The sequence below is a fragment of the Nannospalax galili genome, unplaced genomic scaffold (assembly GCF_000622305.1).
Source record: "Nannospalax galili isolate Female #2095 unplaced genomic scaffold, S.galili_v1.0 scaffold538, whole genome shotgun sequence".
NCBI lineage: Eukaryota > Metazoa > Chordata > Mammalia > Rodentia > Spalacidae > Nannospalax > Nannospalax galili.
In genome coordinates this window covers 4,205,517-4,222,142 of record NW_008343842.1, presented here as the reverse complement: position 1 = coordinate 4,222,142, position 16,626 = coordinate 4,205,517, and the positions used below count along the sequence as shown (strand labels likewise).

At 46.7% G+C, this 16,626-nt stretch overlaps 1 protein-coding gene across 2 annotated transcripts in view; it reads left to right on the top strand.

The window, feature by feature from the left end:
- Uhrf1bp1 (UHRF1 binding protein 1) overlaps window positions 1-16,626 on the top strand; it is a 74,422-nt gene continuing 57,796 nt past the window's right edge. The window contains exon 1 of one of the 2 annotated variants that reach the window (XM_008840120.3): window positions 1-280. In XM_008840120.3, coding sequence (XP_008838342.1) covers window positions 237-280 — 44 coding nt within the window. In that variant the 5' untranslated portion in view covers window positions 1-236. Of the gene's footprint in view, window positions 281-12,179; window positions 12,362-16,626 lie in introns of those variants that run through there. The other variant, XM_029566977.1, reaches the window with a different exon arrangement.

Below are 16,626 nucleotides of genomic sequence, written 5' to 3'. Positions count from 1 at the left end.
TCTGCGGCCCGGAGCTGGGAGGGCGCCGCGCGGTCGCAGTGTTTCTCCGCCAAGTGCGGTGCCGCGCGGGTGGGTGGGATCGCGGCGGAGTTTCGTGCGCCGTCGTAGGGTGATAGAGCGCCATGGCTGCTGTGGCGGTGGTGGCCGGTGCCAGCGTCGCTGCGAGGTGAGGCGTACCTCTTCACGAGCGCGAAGGCCGCAGCGCGCGGGCCTTCCCCGAGGGCCCCGACTCCGGCATGGCCGGGATCATCAAGAAGCAGATCCTGAAACACCTGTCCCGGTGAGCGCGCGGGCCCCACGGCCCTTCCGACCTCCCTCTCGCCGCGCTGTGTCTGCTTTCGGCTCGCGCCCGCCGCGGTCATTGTCACCGCCGGGTTCTTCCCCGGCCGCACGCCCCAGCCTCCCGCGGTGCATCCGCCGCCCATCCCTCGAGGCCTCTTCCCACCTCTTGGCTCGCACCAGCGGCTGCACCGAGCCGGTTCTCGGCCCCCCCATCCCGGCTGCATAACACGCATCCCAGCTGCTCCTTCTCTGCCTGACCCTGTTGCATCACCCTTGAAAAGATGCAAGCCCTGCACCCGGGCCGGTTCTCTTTCTCCCTCTTTCCCTCTCCCTCTCCCTCTTTCCCTCTCTCCTTTTATTCTCATTACACAGACGAACTGGAGAAAGGTCAGGAGAGTTGGGGATAAAGTTTCAGCAACCTTCCCTTTAAGTTGCAGTGGAGGGTTTTTTGACAGCCAGTGTTCACTTCGGCCCTACAACCTTTTTTTTTTTTTTTTTTTTTTTTTTTTGGTTTTTTTGGAGCCGGGGTCCCCCTGTGCCCCCGGCTGCCCGGAACCTCGTTTTTTGCCCGGGCTGCCCTTAACCCCACAGAGATCCGCCTGCCTCTGCCTCCCGAGTGCTGAGATTAAAGGCATGCGCCACTACGCCCGGCTCAACTTTCTTTTTTATTTTTATTTTATTTTAATTAAGTAATTTATTTTTTGGTCGTTTTGAGACAGGGTCTTCCTGCAGCCTCAGCTGTCCTGGTATTATGTGGACCAGGCTGGCCTCGAACTCACAGAGATCCGCCTGCCTCTGCCTCCCAAGTGCTGGGATTAAAGGTGTGCGCCACCACATCTGGCTGTCAACCTTTTTTAAGCCATTCTGTCACTCAGTATTTTGAGCATGAGGGGGTTGGCTCGGACGACAGTGTTCAGTTAGACCCGAATGACTCCTGGCCTCTCTGCCATGATGGTGCAAGTTGTTCGAACTGGTGACCCACGAGAATTGGGAGCTAGCTTTTTCATTCGTTATTCCAGTTGGGGTTAGTGATGGTTATTGACTTAGGCAGCCTCAGTAACTCTAGTGACCCAGAGTGTGGCCGCACAGTAGCTAGTGGCTTTTTATTTTATTTATTTTGTTTTATTAATGTGTATGAGTGTGTTGCTTGCATGTAGGTAGGTTCACCCGTGTTGTGCCATGCCCGAGGAGGTCAGAAGAGCCCTTGGATCCCCTGGAACTGGAGTTAGGGTTGGTTGTTAGCCATCCTGTGGATGCTGGGAATTGAATCTGGACCTCTGCAAGAGCAATCAGTACTCTTAACTGCTGAGCCATCTCTCGAGCCCCAAGTGGCTGGTGGTTTTTAGGAAGTGGATGTGGGTGTGCCAGTCAACATGGAACACCAGGGCTTGTTACCCAGGTATCTTTCCAAGTCTTCTATTGTATTTTGCAAATGGAGTATGAGACACTGTTCCAAGTTTTCTTTCTGTTGCTGTAATAAAACACTGACCGAAATTAACTTGGGAAGGTAAAGGTTTTATACTTACACTTCCAAGGCACAGTCTGCCTTTTGCGAGAAGTCGGACAGAAACTGAAGTAGAGACCACTGAGGAATGCTGCATACTGACTTTCTTAGCTACTTTTCTAAAATAGCCAGAGCCCACCTGCCCAGGAATGGCACCTTCCATAGTGGGCTGGGCCCTCCTACATCAATTACCAATTAAGAAAATGCCTCACTGACAAGACCACAGGCCAGTCCTATCCCGGAAGTTCCTCAACTGTGGTTCCCTCTTCGCAGGAGTCCCTAGTTTGTGTCAAGTTGACAAAACTTAACCAGCACACATGGTTAGCCCCCTTTTCCTGGCCTACCTTAGCTTGTGTGTTGTGCCTTTGATTTTAGACTTAGGTTTTCACTTAGATTCAGGTTTGTATTTTTATTTTTATTTTATGTGTGTGTATGTATTACCTGCATGTAGGTAAATGCACCCGTGTCGTGCAATGCCTGTGGAGTCAGAAGAGGCTGTTGGATCCCCTGGGACTGGAGTTACGGACAGTTGTTAGCTGCCATGTGGGTGCTGGGATTCGAACCCAGGTCTTCTACAAGAAAAACCAGTGTTCTTAACTGCTGAGCCATCTCTCCAGCCCCAGTTTGTCTTTTGTTAACCACCATACTATAAACTGGGCTCAAGCAGTCATCCGAGTCTGGGTGCTTTCTGATTTGCTTTCGTTATCTCTAAATTGAGGCCATACTAGTATCTACTTCAAAGATTGCTTGTAGTGACACATACCTGTAATCCTAGAATTTTGGAGGCTGAGACAGGAGAATTGGGAGTTCGAGGCCAGCCTGGACTACATAGCATTCCAAGCTAACTTGAACTACATGGTGAGACTAAAAAAAAAAAAAGTTAGGGAACTACATGAGTTGTTCTATGTAAAGACACAGAACTTCACACATTTGAAGTGCTCAGTAGAACATGAGATATTTTTGGGTTTTTGGGTCATAATTTGTATGATAATACTATATATATTAGACAACTGTAGAAAAATGCATATATACTGACAGTTTTTTAAATGTTTGTTGTTGACACTCGGGGTGTGTGTATGTGTGCGTGTGCGCGCGCGCGCGCGCAGGTGTGACGGTCAGAAGACAACTTTTGGGAGTCAGTTCCCCCCTTCCACTTTCATGTATGTTCTGGGGCTCTAACTCAGGTCATCTGGCTTGTGCTTTTACCTGCTGAACCATCTTGCTGGCCTGTTCTTTTTTTTTTTTGGACACAGGCTCTCACTTTGTAGCCCAGGCTATCCTGGAACTCATGGTGTTCCTGCCCTAGCCTCCTTCCCTAGCCTCCTGGGTGCCATCTCTCCAGCCCCCAGGCTGACATTTTTAAGATTTACTTTTATTTATGTGTTCTCATGTGAGCCTAGGCTGGCTTCAGACTGACCATGTTTGTGCTGACACCTTCTGTGAGTCAGGGAGAACAAAACCCTGCTTTTAATGAGGTAGGAGTAGTGTGCCTGACACTGAGGGTCACTTCTGACCTTGTAGGTGCCAGGCTGGGACTGAGGAGGAGGAGGTTATGTTAAATCTGCAGCTTCAGGGCTCCAGGAAGAAGTCATAGTGTGTGGGTGTAGTTGGAAAGGCCAAATTCCTGGGGCCTTTGTTTTGGAAAAGCTACCTAATCATGTGTGATGTCTGTGAATACCATTTTCACCACACACACAGGAGAGCCTGCCCAGGGAGGAACTGTGGCTCTGTGGCACAGGAAACCTGACCGGACGGGGAGAGCAAGGAGGAGTACAGGGCTCTGCGGACTGTGGCAGATTTCTGGTAATTACTTGATGCTGACAGTGGCATTTGACCTCCAGGAGACTTAGTGTAGAAAGAGGCTAGCCTAGTGATTCTAATAGCAAGTACATTTTGGTGAGTAAGATTTGTGGGGTGAGGTATTCAAGACCCGTTCTCTTACCTCCCTTCTCTTTGCCAGGTGTTGATTTGGGCACTGGGAAATGTCTTTAAAGATTTAACCCATGGTTTGAATGACCAGTGTTCACTATACATAGCTTTAATGCACTGTTCATTGTTCATTTAAATAGACCAGGAAAAGAGCATTAATTGGAAACGTGAAGTAATTATTAATTTAGAAAACAGAATTATCCGAGTGTGCTAGTATATACCTGTAATCCAAGCACCTGGGAGCTTGAGGCAAGGAGATCATGAATTTGAGGTCAACCTAGCTAAATAATGAGACCCTGTCTCAAAAATAAAGAGATGCTAAAAAAAAAAATTTCTTAGGACATGGTGTTTTGTGTAACCCTGGCTGCCCTGGTACTCACTGTGTAGCCCTCCTCTGATTTCTTGAGTACTGGGATTATAGGAGTGTGCCTGGCCCTTCTGCTTGCTTGCTTCAGATCACCTCAGCTCATGACCTTTATTTATATAAGAGGTTATGTGATTGGATGTAAAGGAAATCGGGACTCTGGCTAGCAGAAAGAACATGGGATTTGGAGCCAGACAAACCAGATTACCTTCCATCTCTGCCACTTGGGGTCACGGTGGTCTTCCGAGCTGAGCTTGTGGGTTTGTGTGTGTGCGTGTGTGTGCGCGTGTGTGTGTGTGTGTGTGTGTGTGTGTGTGTGTGTGTTTAAGAATAAGGAAGAGTAATAACTACCCATTAAAATTCTTTTTTGAGGATTAGGAATAAAGTATTTTATTACAGTGTCTGACATGTAAGTCGGTGTTTAATAAGAAGTAATTTAAAACATAGCCAGAGAAGTTAGGTATATTATCAGAGTGTGGACAGAAAGCTAGCTAGCTCTTATAGGAACTCATCAGGTATCTTATTTACTCTAAATGACTGCAGAAAATGGGAAGCTGAGTGACAGATACTGCTGGTAGACATGGTAGGTGGTCTGAAAATGTCAGTGCTGGGTGAGATTCAGAGGCAGAGGAAGTTTCAGAATTCCTTTTGGAGAACAGGGAGCCTGATGGTGAACTCAGCTGCCCCAGTTCCTGATCAGTGCCTCATAGAGCTCTTGAGCGCCAGAGGGTGGGAAAGTGCTTAGAGCTAGACCATGGAAGCCAGCACCCACCTTACTCTGTGGACAGTGAGGGGCTGCAGGCTCACAGAGGCTGACTTTGTTGAAGGTGTCTAGGTAGAAGTTTGTAGAACCGGTCTCAGCTTTTGGGTCATGTGCTTTACACTGGACTAGTTATCAACACCATCATTTCTCTCCTAATTATTTGTACGCTGTGTAGTAGCAGTCATCATGTTTCTGTTTCCTGGTCTCATTTTCTTATTTTGCTTCAGAATAAACTACTTTTATTTACTTAGCAAATCTGTAGTACTAGCCATATGTACTAATAGGCATCTTAAAAGTCTTACAATGATCTAATCCTATAACTATGAGGTAGGTATTAAGGTGAATTGAGGAACAGAAAGGTTAAATAACCTTCCCAGAGCCACAAATCATGAGTGATGGAATGAGGGTCAGATGCAGGCTACATCCCAGAGCTTTGCTTACTATCCATTCTGCCGCCTTTGAGGCGCATTCCAGACCGAACAGAGCATTGGCCTTCCACACCTGGTGAAGAAGCGGAATTCCCAGCCCTCCAGGCCCCACTGAGTGTGGTGGCACACACCTTCAATCCCAGCACTCAGGAGGCCTTAGAAGCAGGCAGATCTCTGGGAGACGTGGTCTGGCTTGGTGTGCATAGCAAGTTCCAGGCCAGCTGGGGCTACAGGGAAACCCTGTCTCAAAAAGACCCCCCCCCAAAAAAAGGCCTCCTACCACACCTACCTCCTTCCAATCAGTACCTCCATCAGACTGTAACCACTATTCTGCTTTTATATAAATGGATTGTATAGTGTATGTGCTTTTAGGCCTGGATTTTAAAAAATCTTTTTAACATTAAAAATTTTTTGTGTGTGTGTTCATGTGCATGTATATGTGCACATGTGTGGCAGTCAGAGGACGTCTTGCAGGAATTGGCTCTCTCTTTCCACCATGTGGGCCCTGGAGATTGAGCTCAGGTCATCAGGCATGGCTGCATGTGCCTCTACCAGCTGAGCCATTTCCCTGACCCTTATTTAAACTTTTATTTTGTTTTTTGTTCTTGTGCTATGGGTAGAATTCAGGGCTTTATACACTAGACAATTGCTCTGCATTAAGCTATGCCCCCAGCCCTGACATTTTTATTTTTTTGAGACAGGGTCTCTGGTGACCTCAAACTCAGAGCAATCTTATGCTTCTAGTCTCCCATGTACTGGGAGTACAGGCATGGCTTTTGTGTTTTTTTCTTTTTTTTTTTTTTTAATTTTTTTTTCTTCTTCCCTTTGAGACAGGGTCTCACTATGTAGCTCTGGAACTTGATATATAGACCAAGGTGGTCTCATATTCAGAGATCTGCCTACCTCTATGTCTGGAGTGCTGTGATCAAAGCATGCACCACCATGTCCAGCTACCTACTAATATATTGTGCTGGATAGCTTTAGTGTCAACTTGACACACCTGGGTTGTGGGAGCCTCACTTGGGGAATTGCCTCCATTGGATTGGCCTGTGGCCATGCCTGTGGGGCATTATGGGAGGGTCCAGCCCACTGTGGGTGGTGCCACCCCTGGGCAGGTGGGCCTGTGTTGGATAAGAGAGCAAGCTGAGCAGGGGCAGGGGAGCAAGTCAGTAAGCAGCGTTCCTCCATGGCCTGTGCTCCAGCTCCTGCCTCCAAGTTCCTGTCCTGAGTTCCTACTTTGGGCTCCCTGATGAACTGTAACCTAGGAGATGTAAGGTGAATAAACCTTTTCCTCCCCAAGTTGGTATTGATCAGACTGTTTTGTCACAGCAATGGAGAGACAAACTACGACAGAAATTCATACCAGGAGTGGGGTCTTGCTGTGCCAGACCTGACCTTGGTATATTTAGGAGGATTGTGGAAGCGTTCTGAACTTTGGGCTGGAAAAGCCATTGAGTGCTTAGAGTTTGTTGCTGTGGCGCTTGGAGCAGTTATGTTGAAAGGGTTGTGGACAATGGAGGCCTGGCTTGTGAAGCTTCAAAGGGAAGCAGAGACTGTCAGGGCTGTTTGTGAGATTTTTAGATTGAGACTCTGTGGGCTTGTAGAAATGTTTGGAACTTTGGGCTGGAAAAACTATTGAGTGCTTAGAGTTTGTTGCTGTGGAGCTTGGAGAAGTTATGCTGAAAGAACAATGGAGGCCTGGCTTGTGAAGCTTCAAAGGGAAGCAGAGACTATCAGGGCTGTTTGTGTGATGTTTTGAATTGAGAATCTGTGGGTTCTGGTTGTCTGGGGCTGAAGAATCAGCTGTGATTAAGAAGAAGCCAGAATCTGAAGTAAAACCTTTGCTTTACTAGGATAATTGATGCTGGTTAGCTGGGGTTGAAAAATCAGCTCTAAGTTACAAGAGACCAGCATCATTGTGGTGAAATCTTCTGGGAAGTAGTTCCTCAGGGTCAGCACACAGAACTTATGGTTCAGAGGGGGCCTGAGCCTCCATCTAAAGCTAGAAGCAGGATTTGGTAATGTGTGAGTCTCCTCCATGGTTCTGGTGTTGAAAGCATGAAGGTGTAACAGAGAGCAGCTGAGGCTTGACACCCTGAGAGGCCAGAAGATGCTGTTGGTGAAGGTGCAGCCTCAGTGTCAGTGGAGACCCCAGCTTTTTGGAGATGGCAGGACCGTGGGACGGCCACCAGGGACCACAGTAGGTGTGGAATGGAGCTGGCCTGGGTCTGTGAGATGAGCTGTGTGTGCTGTGGATGGCAGAGTCAGAGAAGTGGAGCTGCCAGAACCCTTTGGAGCCAGAAGATCGTGAGTGAATCCCAGATGTCCAGCCTTGAGCTACTTTGCTGGACTTTGGTTTTGCTTAGGTGTGCCCGATTCTTCCCTTTGAAATAAGACAGTACTTGTGGGGTCTCTCCCTCCTCTCATGGGTTGTTGGCCACCAGTCCAGCAGAAGTGACGAACGGGGTCAGGATGGCCAGTGAGCAGTGACGGAAGAAAGCCCTTCCGGGGAGACAGGTTCAGTGATACAGCTCCATTTATTCAGTGGGGGTCAGGGAAAATATAGTGTGGAGGCAGCAGCCAAAGCCTCAGCTGATAGGTGCTCATAGTATCTTTATTTACATGTGGTAGGGGGATCCTATCATCGGGCTATAGGGCAATGCCTAATTATCATATAGAAAAAAACCTGGGGGCAGTTTTATTGCGGGTAACTATGCCAAAGGTCATGTTCTGAATAAGGTCAGGCATCTGTGCTTGGAGGCACTTTCCATGTAAGTCAGGCAGGAAGCCCCTGCTGAGAAAGGAGCTGACCTTAACAGCAGGGTTCCCCAACAAGTACTTGTTTTGGATTTTACAGAAGCCCACCCACAGTTAAGAGACTTTTAGAAGAGACTGTGCACTTTTAAGTGTTTGGAATTTTTAAGGACTGTGGCATTTTTAAGGTTGTACTGCCTCATGTTGTGATATTAATGTTAATATTGTGTCTTGGGGACAAGAATTGGAAAGGTTATGGTTTAATAGTGATGTGTTTGTGTGTCAAGTTGACAAGGGGTCAATTGTGCTGGATAGCTTTAGTGTCAACTTGACACACCTGGGTTGAGGGAGCCTCAATTGGGGAATTTCCTCCATTGGACTGGCCTGTGGCCATGTCTGAGGGGCATCTTCTTGATTGTTGAGTGATGTGGGAGGGCCCAGCCCACTGTGGGTTATGCCTGTGTTGGATAAGAGAGCAGGCTGAGCAGGGGTCAGGGGAGCAAGCCAGTAAGCAGCGTTCCTCCATGGCCTGTGCTCCAGCTCCTGCCTCCAGGTTCCTGCCCTGAGTTCCTACTTTGGGCTCCCTGATAAACTGCGACCTGGGAGATGTAAGCTGAATAAACCCTTTCCTCCCCAAGTTGATAGTGGTCAGAGTGTTTTGTCACAGCAATGGAGAGACAAAGTAGGACATACATATTTATTTTAAACATTTTATTTACTTTGTGTGTGCACGAGTGAGTTGAGCATGGCTACACCACATGTGTATGGAGGTCAGGACAACTCTTGGGAGTCAGTGCTTATGGGATCCAGGTGTTGAACTCAGCTTATCAGGCCTGCTTATGTCAGCCTCAACCTGCTGAGCCCTCCTATCTCTTTTTAAATAGTCTTTTCTGTAGCCCCAGTGGACCTAGTAGTAGTTGGGCTGTACAACTGGCTTTGAGTGTGGGTGCCTTCCTGCTTCAGCTTCAGAGTGTTGAGATTAAAGGTGTGTACCCCTTCACCCAGCTTTTTGTTTTGAGAGAACGTCTCCTTATTACTTCTGTCTCCTACATGCTGGGACTATAGGTTTGAACCACTATGCCTTGCCTTATGTCTATCTACCTGTGTCTTCCTCTGTGCCCACCCCCATGCTGGGGATTGAACCCAGGGCTTTGCATGTCAGGGAAGCACTCCACGACTGAGCTGCAGTTCCTAGCTCTTAGTCCTTGATTTTGTGAGGCTGGGTTTCATTCTGTAGTACAGGTTGGTCTTGAGCTCACTGTGTAGCTCTGCTGGCCTCTGGCTTGTGATCTTCCTGCCTTAGTCTCCAGTACTGAGACCACAGGTGCACACTACTATGCCCAGCTTATGTTTGGCTTCTTTTTTAAAAAAGTGTGTGTGTGTGTGTGTATGCGTGTGCGTGCGCGTGCCTGAATGTAGGTCTAGAGGTCATTTCTTAGCAGCTGTCTACCATTGTTTCCCTGGAGCTGGGGCTTCTGAATTAGGCTGGCTGGTCAGTGAGCCCCAGGGAGCCTCCTGTTTGGGCCTCCCAGTGCTGGGATCACAAGCCTACATCACCACACCTGATTTTTATGTGGGTGCTGGGGATTGAACTCGAGTTTTTTTTTTTTTTTTGCTTTTTTTTTTGTCTTTTTGAGACAGGGTCTCCCTGTAGCCCCAGCTGGCCTGGAACTCACTTTGTAGACCAGGCTGGCCAAACAGAGATCTGCCTACCTCTGCCTCCTGAGTGCTGGGACTAAAGGCACGCACCACCACGCCCGGCTGAACTCAGGTTCTTAGACGCTTGTGCGGAAAGCACTTTGCCATCTGAGCCGTCACCCCAAGCCCTGATCTGGAGACTGTGGAGAAGTGTGCTTGTGAGAATTACTTTTTGCAGCATGTTGCAGACTCCGTTATTGCACACTATTCTGTTAGGGGAATGTAACTCAGTTTGCTGCTTCATTTTGCTGTTGGTGGACATGTGGGTATTTGCCTGGTTAGAACCATTATGAATGTGCTGTTAAGAATGTTCTATATGTGTCCTTTGGTGGATGAATGTAAGCATACATATTGGGAGCCTGTATAAGAAATAGACTTTTGGATCTTTTGGGTTATAGGATATGCATGTATTTAGCCGTCATAGATCCTATCTAGCATGGCTGTACTGATTGACATGTATGAGTGCTTTGGTTGTTCCAGACCCTGACACACCTGTCATTTTCTGTCATTTTCGTTTCAGCTATTCAGGTGGATATGATCTGGCTAAAATTTTTTTTTGTAAAAGCTGGGCTTGGTGGTTCATGCTTATGAAAACTCAACAGTCAGGAAACTGAGGAAGGAGGATTGCCTACAAGTTCAGGGCCAGTCTGGTTGACAGAGTGGGGGACTCATCTCAAAAACCCACAGGAAACAGAATTTTAAACCTCATCTTTTACAAACCAGATGAACACTTTTTGTTTTGCTGTCTATAAAATCTGTCTCTCCCCTCCCCACTCAGCCTTCCCTCCTCTCCCTCCCTCCTCTTTCCCTCCCTCCCTCTCCCTGCCTCCCCAACCCCCTGTAGTTTGCTTGTGATGGTAAGGGTTAGACCCTTGGCTCTGCTCTGATTAGCACATGTTCTGTCACTGAGCAGCACTCCTAGTCTCTGTTCAGTTTTTAGATTCTGATGTATTACAATTTTTAATAATAGGCAAATATAATCTTGAGAATGTAAGATTTTTCCAGAATAATGTTCAAATCATAAATCACAGTGGCATGATGAGGGTATGGCTATTTCCAATCTTTTCTTTCTGACACAGGGTCTCCCTGTAGCCTGGAACTCGCTGTGTAGACCAGATTGGACTTGATCTCAAAGAGATCCTCCTGCTTCTGCCTTCTGAGTGCTGTGATTAAAGGCATGCGCCACCACACCCGGCTCCATAGCATTTCTTTCTCGTTATTTTATTTTATGTGTACGCGTGTATTGCCTGCATGTAGGTAAGTGCACCCGTGTCATGCAATGCCCGTGGAGGTCAGAAGAGGCTGTCAGATCCCCTGGGACTAGAGTTACGGACAGTTGTTAGTTGCCATGTGGGTGCTGGGATTCGAACCCAGGTCTTCTGCAAGAACAGCCAGTGTTCTTAACCGCTGAGCCATCTCTTCAGCCCCAAGTACTTTTTGGTCTTTTTGAGACAGGGTCTCCCTGTAGCCCCAGCTGGCCTGGAGCTTACTATGTAGACCAGGCTGGCCTTGAACTCACAGAGAGCCTCCTGCCTCTGCCTCCCAAGTGCTGGGACTACAGACATGCACCACCACGGCCAGCTCCATAGCATTTTTTAATTGGACTGGGTATGAGGTGAACTCTCTGTCAGTATAACTGTTATATATATAAAGTGAATGGTAGTAGTCCAAGTTGGCCTTGATTGCAGTCCTCCTGCCTTTGCCTTCTGAGTGCTAGCTCACAGGGGTGAGCCTCCATGCCTGGCAAAAAAAATATTTTATTAAAAGCAGATAATTTGAGAGGCTGTGTAGTGCTTAGTGGCTTATCGTGTACAAGGGCCTGGCGTAGGCCCCAACAAAACAGAGAGAAAAATGAAGTAATACAATTTTCAAATCAGTACTGCAGTATACATTTAACATAAAGCAGTTTAATGTATGGTTCCCAGTAATGAAAATTACTTGTCTTGGAAACTCAATTGAGCAGCATGTGAGTGTAGCAGAAAGAGCTGGGACCCAACACGAAAGGTTGCTGTGGATTTCTACTCATTAAACTTGCAAGTCTTTTAGCTTCTCAAAATTGTAGTTTCTTCGTCCATAAAGTAGCACATGCTGTTTTGTGCTTGACTTCTTTCCACAGATGCTGGGGATTGAACTCTTGGGCTTTGAGCGTCTTGGGTAAGCGCCCAACAACTGAGCTACATGGCCAGCCTACATTAAAAAAAATAAAAGATTTATTTGTTATGTTATGTGTATGTGAGTTTATCGAGGAGGCCAGCAGTGTTGGATCCCCTGGAACTGGAGTTACAAGCAGTTGATGTTATGGACTCCGGGACTACTGAGGAAAGACCACCAGACTCAATTCAGTTCGAGATAAAAGATTCAAGCTAGCTTGGACTGCAGTCACAGCATTGGATTAGAGTGCTGCAGTGGGGAGGGAAAGGGAAAGGGGACCTTTTAAAGCTAAAAACCAGAAAAAGGAGTGTTGACAAGGTGGTCCCGAATAACAGGGTAGAGGGGGATCTCAGTCTACATATCAGGGTGCCCTAACATAGCAAAACAAGCACGTTACATAAGCCAGAATCAGCAGTTAGTCATATCATAATAATTTTGTTTTCTATATGTCTAGAGAGCAAGTGACCGCGGCAGCATTCTTCTGGGAGGTAAGGGGGAAAGGGGTCAGGGTTTCTGAAAACAGTCCTTGAGCTAGAAATACACTATGGCTAAACTTCTGAGATGGCTACTTTATCCAAAACGGGGTCAGCACATTGTCAGTCATCCAACATGGGTGCTGGGAACTGAACCTGGGTCCTTTTCAAGACCAGTATGCTGGATAGCTTTTAGTGTCAACTTGACACACCTGGGTTGAGAGACCCTCAATTGGGGAATTGCCTCCATTGGACTGGCCTGTGGCCATGTCTGTGGGGAATGTTCTTGATTGTTGAGTGATGTGGGAGGGCCCAGTCCATTGTAGGTGGTGCCAACCCTGGGTAGGTGGGCCTATGTAGTATAAGAAAGCAGGTTGAGCATGGGCCAAGGGAGCAAGCCAGTAAGCAGAGTTCCTCCATGGCCTGTGCTCCAGGTCCTGCCTCCAGGTTCCTGCCCTGAGTTTCTGTCTTGGGCTCCCTGATGAACTGTGATCCAGGAGATGTAAGACAAACCCTTTCCTCCCTAAGTTGGTATTAGTCAGTGTTTTGTTACAGCAATGGAGAAACAAACTAGAACAACCAGTAAGCTGTCTTAACTGATGAGCATCTCTCTAGCTTACTTACATGGCTTTTTTGAGACATAGTCTCATGATATAGCCCAGGCTAGCCTTGAATTTATAATCTTCCTGCCTCAGCCTCCCTAGGGCTGAGATTATACATGCACCTTACCACGCTGGGGTTGAGATTATGTTTTTTAACAACATAGACAGCTTTGTGGGTTTGTGTGTCAGCCATGGTGGGTCTGTAGCGCTCCAGGGTTTGTGTACGTCCTGTTGACATTTAAATCATTTTTCTGCTCTTGCAGAGGTGGTGTGTGCTATGACCTGTGTGTGGTCAGAGGACAACTCTGTGGAGTTGGTTCTCTCCTTTCACTTTTATGTGGGTTTTGGCGGCTGAACTCAGGCTTGTGTGGCAAGGACTTTACACTCTGATCCATTTCCCTGGCCCCGAATTCATTTCTTTTTAACTTTTCCCATTTTCACCTTCCATGGCTCTTCCCCATGACTCAGAGACAGGGCCTTGTTAAACCACAGCTAGCCTTGCCTGGCCACTTGTTTTGGGGATCCCCTGCTCTGCCTCCTGAAGTTGGAATTACAGGTGGGCCGTCACTCCACCTGGCATTGATATGGATGCTGGGGATCTGAACTCTGGTCCTTACACTTGTGTGGCAAGTGCTTTAACCACTGAGTCATCTACCCACCCTTAAAATTACATTTCTGCACATTTGGGCACAGTGGAGAGGAGCGCTTTTTTCTTGGTCTCCAGGAGAGAAGGAAGCAGAGGTTGTGCCTCTTTGTCGCCTCCTCATGCCATGGCACACTGCGTGGAGACTTTGCCTCCACTGGATTGACCTTGAGAGAATTTAGTTTCGCATTAGAGGTTGTGTAGTTGTCCTCACTTTGTAGAGTCTGGTTGAAGAATAATCAGAATGGCATCAATCAACCCCTTCTGTCTGCCAGATGGAGAATGGCCTCCACAGCAGCAGGAACCATGACCAGAGTCCTAGTCAGTGAGGAAGCGTCTACCTGAGTTCAATCCCTAGGACCCATATGGTAGATAGTGAGAACCTCCTCCTGCTGCTTGTTGTGACTTCCACCCGTGCATCTGTTGTACATCATACACATAAACACAAAATAAATGTAATTAAAAAATAAACCCAGAACCCAGGGAGTGGCACAAGTAGGTGTGTGGGAAGATGGGTGGAGTAGGAGTGCATAATGGACTTTTGTTTGAGACAGCGTTTCTGTGTGGCCCTAGCTGGCCTGGAACTGGCTATGTAGACCAGGCTGGCCTCAATCTCAGAGATCCTCCTGCCTCTGCCTCTTGAGTGCTGTGATTAAAGCCGTGTACCTCCCCCCACCCTCCATTACTTATTTTCTTTTTATTTGAGTTAGGGTCTTCCTAAATAGCCCAGGCTGGTCTGCAACTTGCTATGTAGCCCAGGCTGGTTTTGAACTCATAGTCTGTTTCTGCTTCCCCAGATGTGCTCCACCTGGGTTGAGAGCACATGGTTGGAACTTGGATTTGGTGAGAGGCAGCGGGTGAATGAACAACAAAATCTAATTCAGTCAGGTATTAAGGGGCCTCTTCTATTTGTGTGCTGAAAGCAAGCACTTGTTGCTGGTACAGTAACAAATGTTAAAGAATATTTTCTATTTATCATTCAGTATCAATAGTAAAGGGGAGAATTAAAGTGTTAATATGTTAGCAGTTAGGGCGAAGGGCATGTAGTTTATACCAACTTGTCAGAAAAACAGGTACCAGACACATTTGTTGAATTGGCTGTGTTGTTTTATTTGCCTGTTTTCAATAATCTTTTTCTATATATATGCTCAGCCTTTTATAGTAGTGCATTGGTTATATATGACTTAACTGCTAGTCCATAATTAAAACAGAAAACATTGGTAATGAGATACCAGTGTTTTCAAGTTTGTCTTAATGGAAATATAAGTTTCATTTCTAAATTTGAAGTGTGGAGTGTGTGGTCCAGTAGAAATAGCATTACAATGTTGATAGATTCCCAAGTTCGCCCACATAAGCCACAGTGAGTAAGTTGTGTGTGGTATACACTTGCTAGATGGAGTTCTGACTCGTTATAAGAGAACGCTTTGAGGGAGCTGGGGGAGGAAGACGAAGAAAAGATAGTTTTTTTTCTCCTGCTGCTTGGGTAAGAAAGATCCTTTAGATTATTGTATCTCAGTAAGAGTTGGTTTCAGTTGTCACAGTTAACTGAGGAGGGTGACAGGTGTTGATGGGGGTGGTGGCTGATGTGTTACTGTTTGCAGAATCTCTTAAAGAATTCTTATCTAAAGTGGGCATGGGGCTGGAGAGATGGCTCAGTGGTTAAGAGCACTGGCTGGTCTTGCAGAGGACCGAGGTTTGGTTCCTAGCATCCACATGGCCACCAACGACTGCCTGTAACTCCAGTTCCAGGGAATCCTACATCCTCTTCTGATCACCATGTACTTTGTATGACATGGGTGCACTTATACACATGCATGCAAAATGCATACACATAAAAATAATAAATACAAATTTAAAGCAGGCATGGTGGCGCATGCCTGTAATCTAAGCACTTAGAAGGCTGGGGCAGAAGACTGCTGTGGATTTGAGCTCAGCCTGGCTACATAGTGAGTTCCAGGACTGCTGAGTAAGACCCTGTCAAAGGAAAAGAGATGAGAAGAGCAGTGAAAGGTTTGAGCCAGGGGTTCAGCCGTTAGGAGCACCTGTTGTTCCACATAAGACCTAGATTTGGTTCCTAGCACCCACATGGCAGCCCTCAACTGTCTATAATTCCAGTTCCAAAGGATCTAGTGCCCTTTTCTGGCCTCCACAGGCACACATGCAGTGCATATACACACAAGTAAAATACTATTACATCCACACACACAAATTTAAAATATTTTTAAAAAGTTTGAGCACTCAGGAGGTGGAGGCCCTGAGTACATAGTGAGTTTGTAAGCCAGCCTGGGCTAGCTACGTGAGATTGTGCCTCCTCCTACCCAAGAGTCTGATAGTATATAAAGATTAACTAAAAACCAAGTTTTGAAATAATGTATGGAAAATTATACTTTACAGAGTCTATATAGTGGAAATTACCATTTTCTTTTTTGGGTGTGTATGCTTACTCATGTGTGCCTGTGGAAGTCAGAGGTCAGTGCTGGGTGTTTTCCTTGATAGCTTGTCACCTTTTTTTTTTGGGACAGGGTCGCTCACTGAATTCGGAGCAATTTCTAGACTTGGCTGGCCACAATCCTCAGGAGCCACTGATCTCTGCCCCTAGGTGTTGCCTTTCAGATGCCTGTGGCAATGCCTGACCTTTACCTGAGTGCTGGGGGTTCCAAACTCACGTTCTTCCTTTTTTTCCCCCTTGGTATTTTTTTTTAAAGACAGGGTCTTCCTGTAGCCCCAGCTGACCTCGAACTCACAGAGATCTGTTGTCTGCCTCTGCCTCCCCAGTGCTGGGACTAAAGGCCTGTGCCACCACATCTGGCTAGGTTCTTATTCTTAAGCAGCAAGCACTTTACCCACTGAGATATCTTCCCAATTCCTCTTTTTTTAGTTTTTATTTTAAATTTTCTTTTTATTTATTTATTTATTTATTTATTTATTTATTATTTTTTGAGACATCGGGCTTCATAGCTTTGGTGTTAGGGTGTTTTCAAAGCAAGTTCACCTGTAGCTCCTGGGGGTATCCTAGCCCTGAGGTTCCAGTCTCT